The sequence below is a fragment of the Oncorhynchus nerka genome, linkage group LG16, assembly GCF_034236695.1.
Source record: "Oncorhynchus nerka isolate Pitt River linkage group LG16, Oner_Uvic_2.0, whole genome shotgun sequence".
NCBI classification, from domain to species: Eukaryota; Metazoa; Chordata; class Actinopteri; order Salmoniformes; family Salmonidae; genus Oncorhynchus; species Oncorhynchus nerka.
This window is the reverse complement of record NC_088411.1, coordinates 24,732,533-24,753,130: the sequence shown is the minus strand read 5'-3', so window position 1 is coordinate 24,753,130 and position 20,598 is coordinate 24,732,533. Positions and strand designations below refer to the sequence as shown.

At 44.7% G+C, this 20,598-nt stretch overlaps 2 protein-coding genes across 2 annotated transcripts in view; one reads left to right on the top strand and one right to left on the bottom strand.

Annotated features, from left to right (window-relative positions):
• Positions 1–13,449, top strand: part of tanc2b (tetratricopeptide repeat, ankyrin repeat and coiled-coil containing 2b) — a 264,706-nt gene extending 251,257 nt beyond the window's left edge. The window contains exons 24-31 of the mRNA XM_029685202.2: positions 171–304; positions 1,905–2,028; positions 2,245–2,420; positions 6,261–6,393; positions 9,756–9,847; positions 10,101–10,247; positions 10,480–10,580; positions 10,777–13,449. Of these exons, the coding sequence (XP_029541062.1) occupies positions 171–304; positions 1,905–2,028; positions 2,245–2,420; positions 6,261–6,393; positions 9,756–9,847; positions 10,101–10,247; positions 10,480–10,580; positions 10,777–13,108 (3,239 nt within the window). The 3' untranslated portion in view covers positions 13,109–13,449. The remainder of the gene's footprint in view (positions 1–170; positions 305–1,904; positions 2,029–2,244; positions 2,421–6,260; positions 6,394–9,755; positions 9,848–10,100; positions 10,248–10,479; positions 10,581–10,776) is intronic.
• Positions 13,450–15,687: 2,238 nt separating this feature from the next.
• Positions 15,688–20,563, bottom strand: g6pc3 (glucose-6-phosphatase catalytic subunit 3). Its single transcript, XM_029685199.2, has 6 exons — positions 20,095–20,563; positions 19,594–19,700; positions 19,321–19,411; positions 19,039–19,157; positions 18,488–18,629; positions 15,688–18,354 (listed from the first exon to the last, which is right to left on the bottom strand). Exons 1-6 carry the CDS (start codon positions 20,310–20,312, stop codon positions 18,012–18,014), a joined length of 1,020 nt encoding a protein of 339 aa, XP_029541059.1. The 5' UTR covers positions 20,313–20,563; the 3' UTR covers positions 15,688–18,011.
• Positions 20,564–20,598: the final 35 nt, after the last annotated feature.

Below are 20,598 nucleotides of genomic sequence, written 5' to 3'. Positions count from 1 at the left end.
ACCCCTGCCTTGTGTGTCCCCACTCTCCATTTCGCATCCACTTACTATACAATCTGCATACTAACACATGACTCACACACAATAACTGTCAGTCTTAGAATGATCAAGTGTAAAATACTTGTGTTGTATAAGATGACTGATCCCTGTGTGTCCATCGCCTCTCCCTGAAGCTCTGACGGCAGCGGCGGGCCGGGGGAAGCTAGACGTCTGCAGACTACTGCTGGAGCAGGGAGCAGCGGTGGCTCAGCCCAACAGACGAGGCATCGTGCCCCTGTTCAGTGCTGTCCGACAGGGAAACTGGCAGGTGAGGCTGAGTTGACCCTTTATAGTGCACTACTTTTGACCAGGGCCCATAACACAGAACACTTCATATTAAAGGTGCTGTAGACTCAGAAAACTGACGTTGCTACGAGCAGCACCACAGATGTTGCGATGAGTGAGATGAAAAGACTCTCACATTGTCACACACAGTATCTGCACATGTGCATGGGTTCACTTCCCGCTGTTAGAGCGTGGTAGGTATGAGACCAAAACAGCTGAGAAGTTTAGCCTCGCGCTTCAACTCTCTTAGTTGTTGTGGAAATTGACTCACTATTCTGTTTACTTTGTGCACCCATGTCATATCGCAAATCACATAAAATTGTATTGGTCTTATATACATATTTCGCAGATGTTATTGCTGGTGTAGGTAAAAGCTTGTGTTCCGAGCTCCAACAGTGCAGTAATATCTAACAATACACACAAATCTAAAATAATAGAATCAAGAAATATAGAAATATTAGGATGAGCAGTGTGTGTGTGTGTGTGTGTGTGTGTGTGTGTGTGTGTCTGTGTGTGTGTCTGTGTGTGTGTGTGTGTGTGTGTGTGTGTGTGTGTGTGTGTGTGTGTGTGTGTGTGTGTGTCTGTGTCTGTGTCTGTGTGTGTGTGTGTGTGTGTGTGTGTGTGTGTGTGCAGTACCAGTCAAAAGTTAGGATACATTTACTCATTCAAGTGTTTTTCTTTTCTTTATTTTAAATATTTTCTACATTGTAGAATAATAGTGAAGACATTAAAACTATGAAATAACACATATGGAATCATGTAGTAACCAAAAAAGTGTTAAACAAATCCAAATATATTTTAGATTAGAAGTAGCCACACTTTGCCTTGATGACAACTTTGCATTATCACAATCAACTTCATGAGGTAGTCACCTGACCTTCATTTTTATTTAACCTTAATTTAACTATGCAAATCAGTTAAGAACAAATTATTATTTACAATGATGGCCTAGGAACACTGTCTTTTTCAGGGGCAGAACAACAGATTTTTACCTTGTCACCTCTGGTATTCGATCTAGCAACCTTTCTGTTACTGGCCCAACGCTCGAACCACTAGGTTACCTTCCTTAAAGTAATGATGGACTGTCGTTTCTCTTTGCTTATTTGAGCTGTTCTTGTCATAATAGGGACTTTGTTTTTAACCAAATAGGGCTATCTTCTGTATACCACCCCTACCTTGTCACAACATAACTGATTGGCTCAAACACATTAAGAAGGAAATCAATTCCACAAATTAACTTTTAACAAGGCCCATCTGTTAATTGAAATGCATTCCAGGTGACTACCTCATGAAGCTGGTTGAGAGAATGCCAAGAGCGTGCAAAGCTGTCATCAAGGCAAAGGGTGGCTAATATGAAGAAACTCAAATATAAAATATATTTTGATTTGTTTAACACTTTTTTGGTTACTACATGATTCCATATGTGTTCTTTCATAGTTTTGATGTCTTCACTATTAATCCACAATGTAGAAGATATGAAATGGGTAAAACAGTCAAATCAGACGAAGAGAGATCGAACGGCAATGTTAACAAAAACAAACAGTTGTGTACTGGATGGTAAAGCTAGTGTTGTCCTCTCTCAGATCGTGGACCTACTCCTTACTCACGGAGCAGACGTGAACTTGGCTGACAAGCAAAGCCGAACCCCTCTGATGATGGCTGCCTCAGAGGGTCACCTGGGCACTGTGGAGTTCCTACTGGCACAGGGTGAGGGTCAGGAGGAAGAAAACATCCACTCATGTCCTTGTCATTTACATTGTCTTTGACCTGCTGTCCTTTCATCCTTTGAATTATATAACTCTCAATTATTTTTTTTCATCATTACTTTGTTAAATACAATCACCAAAGCATTGATGGTACTTTATTTTACCAATTGACCTTTGACTCCCAATGCTGACCTCCAATCCCTGACCCCTCTGCCAGGTGCATCCCTACCTCTAATGGACAAGGAAGGGTTAACGGCTCTGAGCTGGGCATGTCTGAAGGGACACCTGCCAGTGGTGCGCTGTCTGGTGGAGAGGGGGGCTGCTACGGACCACGCTGATAAGAACGGACGCACGCCCCTCGACCTGGCTTCCTTCTACGGGGACTCGGAGGTGGTGAGTTTATAATTCTCCCCCGGGAACAGGCCCAGATCCCCGTAATTTGCGTGAGGAAAAGACAGAGGAAAAGAGGACGCAGATCGGGCTGCCTTTTGAGAATCCGTAGGCAAGCGTGTAAACTCCCACTGCCATCAATTCTACTTGTTAACATGCAATCATTGGAAAATAAAATTGATGACCTACGATTACGATTATCCTACCAACCATCCTACCATCCTACCAATTAACAACAGTAATATCTTATGTTTTACCGAGTCGTGGCTGAACGATGACACGGATAATATAGAGCTGGAGGGATTTTCAATGCACCGGCAGAACAGAGAAGCTACGGCTGGTAAGACGAGGGGTGGAGGTGTGTGTCTTTTTGTCAAAAACAGCTGGTGCGCGATGTCTAATATTAAAGAAGTCTCGATGTATTGCTCGCCTGAGGTAGAGTACCTTATGATAAGCTGTAGACCACACAATCTACCAAGAGAGTTCTCAACTATATTATTCGTAGCCGTCTATTTACCACCACAGACCGATGCTGGCACGAAGACTGCACTCAACCAACTCTAGGCCATAAGCAAAGAAGAAAATGCTCACCTAGAAGCGGCACTCCTAGTGGCCTGGGACTATAATGCAGGCAAACTGAAATCAGTTTTACCAAATTTTTACCAGCATTTCACATGTGCAACCAGAGGAGAAAAACTTGACCACCTTTACTCCACACACAGAGACGCATACAAAGCTCTCCCTCGCCCTCCATTTGGCAAATCTTACTATAAATCTATCCTCCTGATTCCTGCTTACAAGCAAAAAAGAAAGCAAGAAGTACCAGTGACTCGCTCAATACGGAAGTGGTCAGATGAAGCAGATGCTACACTACAGGACTGTTTTTCTAGCACAGACTGGAATATGTTCCGGGATTCATCCAATGGCATTGAGGAGTATATCACCTCAGTCATCGGCTTCATCAAAAAGTGCATTGACGACGTCACCCCCACAGTGACCATACATACATATCCCAACCAGAAGCCATGGATTACAGGCAACATCCGCACCTAGCTAAAAGCTTGATCTGCTACTTTCAAGGAGCGGGACACTAATCCGGACACCTATAAGAAATCCCACTATGCCTTCAGACGAACCATCAAACAAGCAAAGCGTCAATACAGGATTAAGATTGAATCCTACTACACTGGCTCTGATGCTCGTTGGATGTGGCAGGGCTTGAAAACTATTACGGACTACAAAGGGAAACCCAGACGCGAGCTGCCCAGTGACGCGAGACTACCAGACGAACTAAATGCCTTTTATGCTTGCTTCAAGGCAAGCAACACTGAAGCATGCACGAGAGCAACAGCTGTTCAGGATGACTGTGTGATAATGCTCTCGGTAGCCGATGTGAGCATGACCTTTCAACAGGTCAACATTCACAAAGCCGCGGGTCCAGATAGATTACCAGGACGTGTACTCAATGCATGCGCAGACCAACTGGCAAGTGTCTTCACTGACATTTTCAACCTCTCCCTGACTGAGTCTGTAATGCCTACATATTTCAAGCAGACCACCATAGTCCCTTTGCACAAGGAAGTGAAGGTAACCTGCCTAAATGATTACTGCCCCATAGCACTCACGTCAGTAGCCATGAAGTGCTTTGAAAGGCTGGTCATGGCTCACATCAACAGCATCCTCCCGGATACCATAGACAAAATCATTTCAAATCAAATGTATTTATACAGCCCTTCGTACATCAGCTGATATCTCAAAGTGCTGTACAGAAACCCAGCCTAAAACCCCAAACAGCAAGCAATGCAGGTGTAGAAGCATGGTGGCTAGGAAAAACTCCCTAGAAAGGCCAAAACATAGGAAGAAACCTAGAGAGGAACCAGGCTATGTGGGGTGGCCAGTCCTCTTCTGGCTGTGCCGGGTGGAGATTATAACAGAGCATGGCCAAGATGTTCAAATGTTCATAAATGACCAGCATGGTCGAATAATAATAAGGCAGAACAGTTGAAAAGTTGAAACTGGAGCAGCAGCACGGCCAGGTGGACTGGGGACAGCAAGGAGTCATCATGTCAGGTAGTCCTGGGGCATGGTCCTAGGGCTCAGGTCCTCCGAGAGAGAGAAAGAAAGAGAGAAGGAGAGAATTAGAGAACGCACACTTAGATTCACACAGGACACCGAATAGGACAGGAGAAGTACTCCAGATATAACAAACTGACCCTAGCCCCCCGACACATAAACTACTGCATGATAAATACTGGAGGCTGACCCACTCCAATTCGCATACCGCCCCAACAGATCCACAGATGACGCAACCTCAATCGCACTCCACACTGCCCTTTCCCACCTGGACAAAAGGAGCACATTTGTGAGAGTGCTGTTCATTGACTACAGCTCAGCGTTCAACACCATAGTTCCCACAAAGCTCATCACTAAGCTAAGGACCCTGAGACTAAACACCTTCCTCTGCAACTGGATCCTGGACTTCCTGACGGGCTGCCCCCAGGTGGTAAGGGTAGGCAACAATACATCTGCCACGCTGATCCTCAACACTGGGGTCCTTCAGGGGTGTGTACTTAGTCCCCTCCTGTACTCCCTGTTCAGCAACGACTCCAACATCATCATTAAGTTTGCTGACGACAACAGTGGTAGGCCTGATCACCGACAACGATGAGACAGCCTATAGGGAGGAGGTCAGAGAACCGGCAGTATGGTGCCAGAATAAACCTCTCCCTCGATGTGAGCAAGACAAAGGAGCAGATTGTGGACTACAGAAAAAGGCGGGCCGAACAGGCCCCCATTAACGGGGGTGTAATGGAGCTGGTCGAGAGTTTCAAGTTCCTTGGTGTCCACATCACGAATGATCTATCATGGTTCAAACACACCTAGACAGTCATCAAGAGGGCACGACTACACATTTTTCCCCTCAGGAGACTGAACAGATTTGGCATGGGTCCCCAGATCCTCAAAACGTTCTACAGCTGCACCATAAAGCATCCTGACCGGTTGCATCACCGCCTGGTATGGCAACTGCTCGGTGCTACAGAGGGTAGTGCGTACGGCCCAGTACATCACTGGGGCCAAGTTTCCTGCAATCCAGGACCTATATAATAGGCGGTGTCAGAGGAAAGCCCATAAAATTGTCAGACACTCCAGTCACCCAAGTGATAGACTCTTTTCTCTGCTACCGCACAGTAAGTGGTACCGGAGTGCCAAATCTAGGACCAAAAGGCTCCTTAACAGCTTCTACCCCCAAGCCATAAGAATGCTGAACAATTAATAAAATGGCCACCGGACTATTACATTGACTCCCCATTTGTTTTGTACACTGCTGCTACTCGCTGTTTATTATCTATGCATAGTCACTTCACCCCTATCTACATGTACAAATTACCTCTAACCTGTACCCCCGAACACTGTCTTGGTACCGGTACCCCCTGTATACAGCCTCAATATTGTTATGTTATTGTGTTACTTTTTGTCATTTTTAACTTTAGATTATTTGTTAAATATTTTCTTAACTATTCTTGAACTGCACTGTTGGTTAAGGGATTGTTAATAAGCATTTCACGGTAAGGTCTACACTTGTTTTATTCGGGCGCATGTGACAAATAAAGTTTGTTTTGATTTGGATGGACAACATTAGGAACAAAAGAGACACACTTGTATTGTAGGTCTTTTGTCTATCCCGATGTGTTCAAGTATAGTTATAGTTGTGTATATTTTGCGAGCAGTAACTCTCCCAAATTGTAGTACCATCCTATGATTCTACTCTAATGAATATAATTTGAATCACTACATTTCTCCCTCCTCGCCCCTGTTCCATTCTTCTGCTGCCTGTCCTCTCAGGTCCAGTTTCTAGTGGACCAGGGGGCGATGATAGAGCATGTGGACTACAGTGGGATGCGTCCTCTGGACCGGGCCGTGGGCTGCAGGAACACCTCCGTGGTGGTTGCCCTGCTCAAGAAGGGAGCCAAGATAGGTATGGAGAATGGACTTAGTGTTAGACTGAAGGACAATAGATTTTGGGCAGGGGCTGTCCCAAATTGCACCCAATTGGCCCTGGTCAAAGGTAGTGCACTATGTGGGGAATATGGTGCCATTTGAGACGCAAACAGGACTTGTATGTAGACAGTGAATGAAATACCTCTCCTGGAAAATAACCCATTTCTCTCCACAGTGCAACAGGATATTTTGACTGTTGACAGTTGTATTTATTATTTTACACTTGACTATCTGATATTGAGACACAATACAAAGACTATTCATGCATACAGTAGGATGACACCGAAATACAGAATATGCATCCTAAATGGCAACCTATTTCTTATATACTGTACTCGTCAAAAGTTTGGACACACATATTCATTCCAGGGTTTTTCTTTATTTTTACTATGTTCTACATTGTAGAATAATAGTGAAGACATCAAACTATGAAATAACACATATGGAATCATGTTGTAACCAAAAACGTGTTAAACAAATCAAAATATATTTTGATTACTGCACCTCAGATTGCAGCCCAAATAAATGCTTCACAGAGTTCAAGTAACAGACACATCTCAACATCAACTGTTCAGAGGAGACTGTGTGAATCAGGCCTTCATGGTCGAATTTCTGCAAATAAACCACTACTAAAGGACACCAATAAGAAGAAGAGACTTACTTGGGCCAAGAAACACGAGCAATGGACATTAGAGTGGTAGAAATTTGTCCTTTGGTCTGATGAGTCCAAATTTGAGATTTTTGGTTCCAACCGCCGTGTCTTTGTGAGACGCAGAGTAGGCGAACGGACGATCTCCAAATATGTGGTTCCCACCGTGAAGCATGGAGGAGGTGTGATGGTGTGGGGTGCATTGCTGGTGACACTGTCTGTGATTTATTTAGAATTCAAGGCACACTTAACCAGCATGGCTTCCACAGCATTCTGCAGCGATACACCATCCCATCTGGTTTGCGCTTAGTGGGACTATAATTTGTTTTTCAACAGGATAATGACCCAACACACCTCCAGTCTGTGTAAGGGCTATTTGACCAAGAAGGAGAGTGATGGAGTGCTGCATCAGATGACCTGGCCTCCACAATCATCCGACCTCAACCCAAGTGAAATAGTTTGGGATGAGTTGGACCGCATAGTGAAGGAAAAGCAGCCAACAAGTGCTCAGCATATGTGGGAACTCCTTCAAGACTGTTGGAAAAGCATTCCAGGTTAAGCTGGTTGAAAGAATGCCAAGAGTGTGCAAAGATGTCATCAATGCACAGGGTGGCTACTTTGAAGAATTGATTTGTTGAACTCTTTTTTGGATAGTACATGATTCCATATGTGTTATGTCATAGTTTTGGTGTCTTCGCTATTATTCTACAATGTAGAAAATATTTAAAATAAAGAAAAACCCTTGAATGAGTGGGTGTGTCCAAACTTTTGACTGGTACTATAGTACTTTGACTAGAAGTCTCTTTGGAGCTGAGCTAACAGCTAAACCCCCACTGCTACTCTATTGCCCCCCCCCACCCCCACCCCCACCCCGCTGCTGTACCGTACTGCAGCTTTTCTCTGTTCTCTCTGGCTAGTCACTCCTCAGGTCTTTATATCTGTCTTTGTTGTTCTACTGTTACCGTGTATCCTGTATTCTTTCTCTTTCATGTTGTCTCTGTCTCTTCCTCTCTCTCAGCTCTCTGGTTCTTTCTTTTTGCTTTCTCCCTTGTTCTTTCTTTATCTATAGTTCTTTCGTTCTATCTCTCTCTGCTCTCTCGTTCTTTTTCTCTCGTTCTTTCTCTCTCTCGACAGGTGGTTAGCACTGGCAGTATGTTTTTTTTCTTCCTGTGTCTCTTTCTTTCTGCTGGGGCACTTACCCCCGCTTCTCACTGCTGCTTTTTCTGTTCCTTCTCTCACACCTCATCTTCCACCACCTCCTTTTTCTCTTTCTGTTTTTTTCCACTTGTCCTCTCTCTCCCACGCACATTTTTCTGTTTTTTTCTCCTTTGATTACTCTGGCACGCTGCTCTCCGCCCCCCCCCCCCAACACTCACTTCCTCCCTCGCTCATGACCTCTCCCTCCCCCTTGATCTCTCTGCGGTACCAGGATGTCAGACGCTGCCCAGTCGGCCCAGAGGTAATCCCAAGGCTGTCGACATCTCACCCCAGCAGGCATTTTGACAGCCCTATCTCTTTCTGTGTTGTCTCTGTGTCGTTATGGTCTAAGTGTCAGCAGGCCACTTAGACAGCAGGCTAAGTGTCAGCAAACCCCATACTGAGAAATAACACTCAGGTATTACTATTATCACTGAGGCCGGTTTTCAATCCTATTGTGGGTTATAGGCATTGCAACTTTTAAAGGCAATGTTCCCCGTTCGTGGAGATCCCATTCACTGTAAACACTGCATATGTTGGCTCAGTCATAATTTGCCTTTAAAAGCTGCAATGCCTATAATCCGCGATCAGATTGAATCCCGTCCTAACTTTTACTTGGACTGGTTTTATTTAGAGGTAGATGTTCACATTCCGGTTGGTTATCATATGACAGCATGCCCAGCCTCCAGCATACTACATTGTATCAAGGTGTTTTCTTATTTCCATCTCACAGATGCATGATGAACCCCTCCTATACCTTCACTTGGTAATGATCACCAGGGGAACTGCATGTGTCTGTAATGCCTTTTCTCCACTATCCACAGTTCAGATGATTCTACTGTGCATTGTTCATTCTTCTGAAACGTTCCTCAGTGTCAGCTAGGCCAGTCAGAAGTCCTGTTCCTACCTACTTCCTCTACCGTTGCCTCACCCTTGCCCTGGTCTGCAGAGCTCTCCTGTGTCCTGCTTGCCTAGCTGCTATGAGTCTTTTCGTCATGCAAGAAACCCACCAACCTTGTCCTCATCTCTCTAGTCTCTGTGTAAATGGGTTTCTGCAGAGAGCTATCCTCGTTAGGTTAATTGTCTTGCGTCAGATAGCACGATGATTCCGCCTGCACTGACTGGCGGTTGAGGGACGAGCGTCGCGTAGGAGTGAAGCCACCTGATGTAAGACAATTAGATTGGGAGTGACTCAGTCTCTACCAGCCGCATCATTTTTGTATTTTGCAATCTTTCATATTTCTACCCTTTTGGCTGGGATATTGTCCCTACAGTGTACTCCTCTACCTAGAGCAATAGACTTTAGAAAGAGAATAGCTTCATTTTCTCTGCAGCGGACAGACGTCTGCCTATCTGTCATTCCTGCCATTTTGTTTGTTGTTCTTGTCAGTTGTTGTGTGTTTACTGTGACTCAAAAACAACTCCTACATTCCTTTTCTTTTTATCTTTCCCTGCTTCTCTCACTCCTTTATTTCTCATCCTGTGTTCTTCAGGTCCAGCCACGTGGGCCATGGCTACCTCCAAACCCGACATCATGATCATCCTACTGAGCAAGCTGATTGAGGAGGGAGACGGCTTCTATAAAGTGAGATCAGGAGGCCCTATCCGAATCTGAGGAAGGACAGTCAACTATTGATGAAAAATATTAATACATACTGTATAAGAAAGAAAATATATCTATACATCAAAGAAATAAAATGTTATCATTATATATTTTATTACACTTTTACAGATGTATTTATCCTCAAGTGCTATACAACTTGTTTTGTTTTAATGATCAATAAGACCTATATGTCTGTCTTGTATGAATAACATGTGTGTGTCGGTGTGTTCAACAGAAAGGGAAAGTAAAGGAGGCAGCACAGCGCTATCAGTACGCCCTCAAAAAGTTCCCCCGTGAAGGCTTCAGTGAGGACCTCAAGACTTTCAGGGAGCTCAAAGTGTCCATCTTCCTCAATCTGTCCCGATGTCGGAGAAAAATGAACGTGAGTTGGCGGGCTCTGACCATGGATGCATCACAAATGGCACCCTTGTGCCCTACTTTTGACAAGAGCCCCATGGGTCATCTATAGTATATTATCTATATGTAATAGTGTAAAGTATGGTAAAAGTATAGGTGATAAGCATTATATTACTGTACCTATAACATTACCTCTGTTTTACCCCAGTAATATTCTGTAAGTATCTGACTCATGGATCACTTGTTATTGCTCTCAGGACTTTGGGATGGCTGAGGAGTTTGCTACAAAGGCGCTTGAATTGAAACCAAAATCCTACGAAGCATACTATGCCAGAGCACGTGCCAAGCGTAGTAGCAGGTATTTATTTCCCCTGCACCTCCCTGATATCCATCTACTGTAGAATAGTTTACATACTCCGCTTCAGCCTCTCATAAAACAGTTTTCCTTCTTTTTTGACCAATTCATTCAAATGTGTTCATTTTCACAGCAGTGTTTTAAAACCTTCCCTCATTTCCAACCCTGTCGTATCTTTCCTTCTTGTCTGGATTTGTAGACAGTTCCCTGAGGCCTTGGAGGACCTGAATGAAGCCATGAAGCAGAGCCCCAACCACTGTGAGATCCAGCGCCTCCTGCAGCGAGTAGAGGAGGAGTGTCGACAGCTCACCCAGGAGGAGGAGGATGCACAAAAGCTGGAGCCTCCCCCATCTCCTCCCCCATCACCTCCCCCAGAGGAGGGAGAGGAGGAGGAGATGTCCCTGTCCTCCCTCCCCCTCCCCCTGGAGCTCCCCCCTCCCCCGGAGCCTCGGCTGGAGGACATGGAGCCGGTCCAGGATCTGTTTGAAGACGAGGACTATCTGGAGCAGGAGCTGGAGGCCATGTCTATGGGGAGTATGGGTTCTATGGGTCTGGCCCTCGAGAGGGAGCCCCGCTCCAACCCCTCCAGTCTGCCTGTCATCCAGAGCCCACCTCTCTCTCCGACCAACCACCACCACCCCTACCATCACCAGGACCAGACCTACCTGTCAGGGGGCTCCCCCATGGGCCAGGCTTACGACTATGGCCACCCCAGCCCCACCTCCATGTCCTCCCCCGGCAGCCAGAACTACCAGCCACCGTCACCCCCCTCCCTCTCCCCCACGCACCACAACTCCCACTATCGACACAGCCCTCCACAGACCTCCCCGGTCCACCAGACCACCTACCACTTCAGCCCCCCGCCCATGGGAGGCAATGGAGGAGTGGGTCAGGGGATGGACCACGGATACCAGAGTCCCCCGCTCTCCCCCCTGCGTCGGGGTGGGGTACAGAGCCAGTACAGAGCCAGCCCCCCGGTGGAGAGTGTGTGTCTGTACAGGTCCCAGTCTGGCTCTCCGGTGCGCTACCAGCAGGAGCAGCCTCCCCTGTCCAAGATGAGCAGCCAGAGGTCCTTCCAGCTGAGCTCACAGCCCTCCCTGCACCACCAGGCCTCCCTGCACCACCAGGCCTCCCAGCACCATGACACCCTCCAGACACACCAGCACCACCAGGCCCAACTGCACCACCAGGTCTCCCAACAGCACCACCAGGCCCAGCTACACCACCAGGTCTCCCTGCACCACCAGGACTCCCTGCACCACCAGGGCCTGCGTCTCCAGCCCTCCATGGCCCAGATTGTTCGCACCAACCAGCCCAGCAACGCATACGGCCAGATGGGCCACCCCATGCGCTACCAGGGGGGCTCCATGGACGTGCCGATGGAGAGCCAGAGCCGGTTGATGTACCAGCCCTCCCTGGATGGTCGCGCCATGCCCCAGTCCAGCCTCTCAGCTGGGGCCCTCTGTCAGCATGGGGGCCGAGGAGGGGTCATAGAGGGCCTGATGAAGGACGAGCTAACCCAGCGCCCCTCCTCTGCCTACCGTGCCAGCAGTGGGGGGGGACAAGGGGGCCAGCTCCAGGGGGGTGTCCGCTATAGCCAGACTCCCCAGATTAGCCGCAGCCAGTCGGCCGCCTACTACCCTGTCGCCAAGCATGAGCTGGAGCGTCAGAACAGTGCCATGCCTCAGTGCCAGCTGGGATCGCCAGAGATCGGCCACATGGTGAGGCGGCCCATCAGTGCCACTACCCCAGAGATCAAACCGCACATGTCCACTCCGCGGCCGCTCATCCACTCCCAGAGCGTGGGCCTCCGCTTCTCCCCGTCCAGCAACAACATCTCCACGGGGGGCTCCAGCTGTAATCTAGCCCCAGGCTTCAGGCCTTCCTCTTCCATCCAGGGGATGGAAATCCCGCTGCAGGTGGCCTACGAGGACTACGAGGGGTACGAGCACTCCTGTAACGATGACATCTCCCCAATCTCGCCGGCCCAGGGTGGTGGGGGGCTGTACCAGGGCGAGGGCACCCGCTCACGGACCACGCCCTTCATGGGCATCATAGACAAGACGGCGCGGACTCACCAGACTCAGTACCTGCAGCAGCCCTCGTCCCAGCGGCCCTGGGCCATGACCTCCATGGACTCTGGCATCAGCCCCACGTCGCCTGGCCAGCTGATCCAGCAGGGCTCGTCCTACAGCCCCCCGACCTCGCTGGGGAACATCGCCTACTACAACAAGACTAACAACGCCCAGAACGGACAACTCCTGGAGGAGGACTACTACCCCCAGCAGCAGCAGTCCTCCCTGGGCAAGCTGGCCAATGGTGGCTCCCGGGGCGGAGGAGGGGACATCCTGGAGAGGGTGAGCCAGGTGCCCACCTATCCAGACGTGAAAGTGGCCAGGACTCTGCCCGTAGCTCAGGCCTACCAGGACAACATGTACCGACAGCTCTCCCGTGATATCTCCCGTGACTCTAGGCAGGGCCCCACCTCCCCCATCAAACCAAAGAGACCTTTTGTGGAGTCGAATGTGTGAATGTCCACGGCCGAACTGGGCGTGTGAGTGGGAGGGGAGGAAAGGGGGAGGGGGGAAGTTGAGTTGGGCTGGAGACCTTGTCTGACATTGATGAGCACATAATAAAAAGACAGAGTAAAGCCCCACTCACACAGAAAGCAGTGTCTACAATAGGCACACACTGGCTGTAGAGTTCTAGTCATACAGTACATAGATACTAAATACTAATACGTGAGAGATTGTACTATTTTGTTGGTAAACTTCAACTCTGCACACATTGAAACAGAAAGATATGACATTGAAAGGTGATGACAGGGCCAGTGCTGATCACACCCAGGGTCAGAGACCCTAACACTTTTATAGGGGGGCACAACTTCCTCCCCAAGACCTTTGGGGAGGTCTTGTGTGGGGTGGTGAGAGTAAAATTGGGGGCCCTTACCTTACTGTACCTGTGGACTCTAACCATCTACCATGTTTTATCCTTAAAATACAATGTGTGCTCTTATTCAAGGTTGCTAGACTCCGTAATACAATACTAATATGTTCAATACTGTAAATGGAAATTACAACTTGACAGTGCTTAGAGAAAAAATATATAATATTTATTATTAAGCTATATAATGTATATACGTATAAAAACATAACATAGCTTGCATTTGGATTGTATTATTTCTGTTTTGCCCTGTTGTTAGCCTTTCGTCCTACTAGTCATGCAACGGCAGGTTTTGAAGATTTATGCTGCACTCATGACATGTCGGCCAGGAAAACTCTGATATTTCAGACTTGGAAACTCATTGTAGAAAAATTATACAATGAGTTTCCAACTTGGAAAGTATCAGAATCATCCAAGATGAAGCTCTACACATATAACTTATGATAATTTCAACTCTGAAATAGGAAGTTCCGACAAGCACATTAACGCCCACAACTACGGCAGGGGAGGGACATTTACAAACTTTAAATTATTCAATGTCAAATGTTATTTTCGTATTTTCGAAATATTGGGCTTGTTATATTTGTGGTATTTTCACTCAACCCTACCACATAACGTTGCCTTTCATTTGAAGTTCAATTGTTACTGCCATGGCCTTCTACAAACATACTCTAGAGAATAGTTCAACCAATAAATTACTCCTAATAATCACGCTGCGTTGTACTCGTTGAATGTTATTCGTCTTTCTTCCAACTAGGATAACTTTGCAGTGTTTTAAAGGGGTATAAGAGGTTTAGTTTTGTGAAATATATTTATTTTTTCATTGTGCATAGGTCATTGTCATTGGTTTGAGGACAGAGAAAGTCATACAAATACCAAAGTTTGGAGATGTCCCCCTTCTGAAGTTCATGGTAATAGGAGTATATATAATAATGTGAGGGATATTTGAAGTTTTCTTTGCAATTAAAAACTATTGAACGCAGACACACACACCGTCTTGGTAATGGTACCCCGTGTATATAGCCATGTTATCGTTACTCATTAGGTATTTATTCCTTGTGTTATAATTGTTCTATTATTTATCTTTCTGCATTGTTGGGAAAGGCCCGTAAGTAAGCATTTCACGGTTAGTCTACACCTGTTGTTTACGAAGCATGTGACAAATAAAATTTGATTTGAAACCACTGTTAAAGACATTTTTCTTTTGTATCTGCATCATATTTGCTTTTCTTTTTTTACTGAGTTTTCATTCATAAATGTCTGCACTAAATGCCTGTAAAGTTCTTAACTAAGGGTGCACTTTATGTATTTTTTTAATTGCTTTATTTTAGTTGTGATTGTTATTGAATGGAGGTCAGGTCAGGTGGAACTTCTTCTGACCAGTGATAATGGATTATTACTGATGACTCATCGTCATAGGAACTCTGATCTGCAAAGTAATGAATGACAACATGAAGAATAAATATGTGTATATCCCCTTCAACCCAACCCCAGATCCCTTCATAGACAGACAGGTCTTGTACACAAATGGCTTGTTTAAAAAAAATCCGTACCCACAAGTGGAAATGTTTCTATTTTGCAGTTTCCTTATAGCTACTGATCAATACAATTATAGTGTGTGTGTAACCTATTGACTGACAAAGTCAATCAAATGGCCCCAAATCCAGTGTCAAGGGAAAGTCCTGGAGAGAAAAATGTAAAGCTTGTATTCATGACTAACGTATTTTTATACTTGCCATGTTAGAGTATAAAAACAATTGGTGTGTGAAAGTACTTCAGTCAGATTGAATGCTCAGTCAGTTGCCATTGCTCAATGGACAGCCTCCATTTGGGTCTTGTCTGCCATTCAAATGGTTCCCAACCCACAGTATAGCTCATTTGGACACATTTAAGACCCTACCTGTATGTAAGAGGGATTGTACTATTCTTTCAAAAAGGACTTTGACAGACTTTGTTTTTCAACTTTTTATGTAAATTAGTTGGTTGTAAATATTCAGATGCATGTTTGATTATTTCGCCAATCATGATCTCAAACAGAAACACATATAGTGTCCTGAATCTGGCCTGTGTTATACATTCGCGATTTGGGATCAGAGTAATGAAGCTGTTATGCCTGAATATCCTTTTCCTTTCCCCCCAACCAGACACAACGCAAAACTCTGAAGCATTCTATTTGTATTATTTTATTGTATTTGCTTGCTGAGCAGAGTTCTTTTGTCTGTAAATGTGAGCTTTAAGAGCGCTGTGATAAGTTGAATTAAAAATAATAAAAAATTGTGTTTTTATCTCATGATAACTGATTGTAATCTGTACAGTCAAACCTATGTATTGAAGAATAACATTTATAAATGGTTACCAACTGAAAAACATTCCTGCATGCATGTCATTTATTTGCTTTGATCTTTCAGGTGAATGATATGAATAGCTGCTTATGTAGCATACAGTAATCCTTACATTTTCATTGTCAGGTCCTTTTTGATTTCTTTAACGTTACATGCCAAGCATAACATCAACTCCCACCTGAGGGAACAGCACACTAGCCTACTTGATTATAACAGAGTCATTAATTGATTAGGTTTAACCAGAATGTGGCACCATTTACCTTCACTTACAGATCATTTGTCAATCAAATTGTAAGTAAATAAAGAGGAGGAGAAGGTTACACTGCTGGTTACATATCTAAGAAGGAAGAAGGCTACATTGCTAATTACATAGCTTGAAATAACAGACACATAGTAGAAGCTGAGACAAAATAACACCAAAAACATTTGGCCCACAGTTGAAGTCGGAAGTTTACATACACTTAGGTTGGAGTCATTAAAACTCATTTTTAAACCACTCCACAAATGTCTTGTTAAAAAACTATAGTTTTGGCAAGACGGTTAGGACATCTACTTTGTGCATGACAAGTCATTTTCCCAACAATTGTTTACAGACAGATTATTTCACTTGTAATTCACTGTATCACAATTCCAGTGGGTCAGAAGTTTACATACACTAAGTTGACTGTGCCTTTAAACAGCTTGGAAAATTCAGATAGGCTAATTGACATTACATTTACATTTAAGTCATTTAGCAGACGCTCTTATCCAGAGCGACTTACAAATTGGTGCTTTCACCTTATGACATCCAGTGGAACAGCCACTTTACAAATAATTTGAGTCAATTGGAGGTGTACCTGTGGATGTATTTCAAGGCCTACCTTCAAACTCAGTGCCTCTTTGCTTGACATCATGGGGAAATCAAAATAAATCAGCCAAGACTTCAGAAAAAACATTGTAGACCTCCACAAGTCTGGTTCATCCTTGGGAGCAATTTCCAAACACCATGTTCATCTGTACAAACAATAGTATGCAAGTATAAACACCATGGGACCACGCAGCCGTCATACCGCTCAGGAAGGAGACGCGTTCTGTCTCCTAGAGATGAACGTACTTTGGTGCGAAAGGTGCAAATCAATCACAGAGCAACAGCAAAGGACCTTGTGAAGATGCTGGAGAAAAACAGGGACAAACGTATCTATATCCACAGTAAAACGAGTCCTATATCGACATAACCTGAAAGGTCGCTCAGCAAGGAAGAAGCCACTGCTCCAAAACCGCCATAAAAAAGCCAGACTATGGTTTGCAACTGTACATGGGGACAAAGATCGTACTTTTTGGAGAAATGTCCTCTGGTCTGATGAAACAAAAATAGAACCATTTGGCCATAATGACCATCGTTATGTTTGGAGGAAAAAAGGGGGGGGCTTGCAAGCAGAAGAACACCATCCCAACTGTGAAGCACGGGGGTGGCAGCGTCATGTTGTGGGAGTGGTTTGCTGTAGGAGGGACTGGTGCACTTCACAAAATGTATGGCATCAATCCTATAGAAAATGTATGGGCAGAACTGAAAAAGCGTGTGAGCAAGGAGGCCTACAAACCTGACTCAGTTACACCAGCTCTGTCAGGAGGAATGGGCCAAAATTCACCCAACTTATTGTGGGAAGCTTGTGGAAGGCTACCCGAAACGTTTGACCCAAGTTAAACAATTTAAAGGCAATGCTACCAAATACGAATTGAGTGTATGTAAACTTCTGACCAACTGGGAATGTGATGAAATAAATAAAAGCTGAAATAAATAATTCTCTCTACTATTATTCTGACATTTCACATTCTTAAAATAAAGTGATGATCCTAACTGACCTAAAACAGGAAATGTTTTACTAGGATTAAATGTCAGGAATTGTGGAAAAACTGAGTTTAAATGTATTTGGTTAAGGTATATGTAAACTTCCAACTTCAACTGTATATCCTGCAAATGGGCATGATACAATCCTCAATCATCAGCAAAAAAATTGCCATTCAGCATTTGTCAGACAACTTCCTTAGAAGTCAACACCCATATTGCCATCAATTTCCCCATTTATACAGGAGTGTGTATGAAAAGAAAAGTACCTAAAGAAACTTTTCTCTCAGTGTCCAGAGTTGAACTTCCGAGGAATGTGTCATTTTAATCATTTTTCTTTTTGTGTGTAAGGAGGTGTACAAAGCCAGGTACATAGATCATGACCACCTGGGGCACGATGGTAAACTTGATAAAGAAGAGGAAGTAGAAGAGGGGCTGTGGTTGGATTGGTAGAGGCAGTCGATGGACATGGTAGAGAGCCATGGAGCAGAGGGCCAGACACAGGGCACGTGGAGCACAGGGGAGAGTGTACCCACCTGGCTTCCAGTACTGGGCCAGCCCCAGGCCCAGGATAGCACCACAGTCCCGTGTTAGTGAGGAAAACGGGGCTGTGTCTAGCCGAATCCACTCTGAATGGGAGCACCACTTCTTAGCCAACGCAATGGACCTTGGAAATGTTAAACATTATATTAAATGCAATTAGAACTATAGCTGATATGAGGCAAGCTGCTTTTAAAATAGACAATCACATTCCCCATTTTCTTTATGATATGGGAAAACATTGAGTAGACTAGACTCACCAGGACAAGTCGAAGCCCAGCCATGTCAGTCCTGAGTGGATTAGGAAAGCACTGAGGAGTAGCCCAATGCTGGAACTCACAAAAAACACCAGAGGGCGACCTTCTGGAACCTGACGGCTCAGAACTACCCCAAGAATGAAGCCTGAAGAAAAGAGTTGGGGACACTCACTTCAGAATGAAGATGATGTTCTAGAATTTTAGAATATTCTAACAAAACTTTGTTAAGTTAGATACAGTAGGTTATACACACCAAGTACCGTATTGTACATTTAATTTAATTTACCTTTATTTAACTAGGCAAGTCAGTTAAGAACAAATTCTTATTTTCAATGACGGCCTAGGAACAGTGGGTTAACTGCCTGTTCAGGGGCAGAACGACAGATTCGTACCTTGTCAGCTCGGGGATTCGAACTTGCAACCTTTCGATTACTAGTCCAACGCTCTAACCACTAGGCTACCCCGCCGCCCCATACATAACTCCCACTACAAAAAAACAAATGATTACATCCCCCTGAATAAAGTTCCACAAGACAGTACAGGTAGATTCTGACCTGTCAAAGAGCCAGCTATGACCTGATGGGGGAAGTGTGCCAGGATGAAGATGCGAGAGAAGCCAACTGCCACTAACCCCAGCAGATACAGCACATACGGAACCGCTGATAGCAACATGCTGAAATAGATTGGGGGGGTAAAAACAAATATGGACAATTATTTTTTAAATTTAATAACCATGTCAAACATGCTCACACAGATTTTGCAATACAGATAAAAATGATTAAAAAATGATTGCATTTAAAATACAAATAGAAAATATATTTGACTAATGGTCAGACCTGCGTGTGTAGGAGTAGAGAAGAGAACCCAGGGATGAGGCCATCACCCACCACACTGCTGCTGTTACCATTGCATGACCAGATGGACTGCCTGAGAGATGGAGAGGAATAACACCACTGGTCAAATGCTGTGGTATTACATTATTACCGATGGTTATGTTCACAGTCAGTTTGTCTGGTCAAGTAAATGATGTGCCCAATATTTGGATGATTTGTTGCTGTAAATGTACGAGAATTACAAGCTTTTGGAATAATGTATTAAATCTCACTAACCTGGACCTGTTTCACAAGTTGAGGCAAACTGTTGGAGTTTGGGAGGGTTTTTCTCAAATAAACGGGATTCTCCAATCCACCAGAATGGCCTCTCCCCAAAGAGCATCCTGCATTGGAATTAAAATTCAAAATTCAGAATGTACACCACAGAAGGTCAAAATATGTTTGACTTTATTACTTACAGCCTCCAACTCGTTAAGGTTCCGACGTTTGTTTTACCGTCGGACCGATAATAGAAAAGGACATGCCACGAATCCAAACGTGTTGCATAAAATATCAGAGATGTATTTGTAAAATGCTCACCATAAATAAATGTTTACACGTTAAAGAATGTAAGTGAAACATTGGATTTTTAAAAATAATGACTTTAGATCAGAATAGTTGATTTTCTTAAGAGTTTATCAAGCATTCATCGGACAGTAGAGCTATAGGGCCGAGAGTTCCGGTAAGTTAATTGAACATTTTAAAAAGCATAATAGACCAAATAGACGTTACTCTTACCATTTGAACACTAGATTAAGCCACTCCGAAATAGCAGCCACCCAGACAACTGCAAATCCAGTCCGTCGGTTGAGAAAGTAAGTCAAGGGGAACACGAGAAGGAAGGCAGCTTTGGGATCCCCAATGTGAGTGGCAATCAACCAAAGTTTGTCTTGGCTCTTCGTTCTTTGCTGAAGTGCTTCAGCAATCCAAATACCTTGGGTGTGTATGGCCTCCATAATTAAAGTGAATACACAATATCAAGGATCCAAATAAGATGATATTGTGACGATATTCTGGTTGATGGCGTGATAGTCGGGACAGAAATATTTTGCAGCAGAAGCATTTCTGAATCTTGACAACAGGGGGAGGAATGGGACAAACTTTGCAGGTGCATGTTGATGTTCTGATGGTAGGCATCGAACTGTTGGAATGGTAACTACATGGAACTGTTCCATCGGTATCAGTCAATGCCTCCCAATCAGAGAGAGAGTGCCTCTCCTTTTTTCGTTCTTTTTTTTTTTT

Excerpts from the sequence above, each read along its gene's own strand:
- g6pc3 (XM_029685199.2), bottom strand. The coding sequence starts at position 20,312 with ATGGAGGCCATACACACCCAAGGTATTTGGATTGCTGAAGCACTTCAG. Across the intron at positions 19,158-19,320 it reads CTCTACTCCTACACACGCAG|CATGTTGCTATCAGCGGTTC; the intron begins GTCTGACCATTA and ends AATCTATTTCAG. Across the intron at positions 18,630-19,038 it reads CATAGCTGGCTCTTTGACAG|GCTTCATTCTTGGGGTAGTT; the intron begins GTCAGAATCTAC and ends TCTTTTCTTCAG.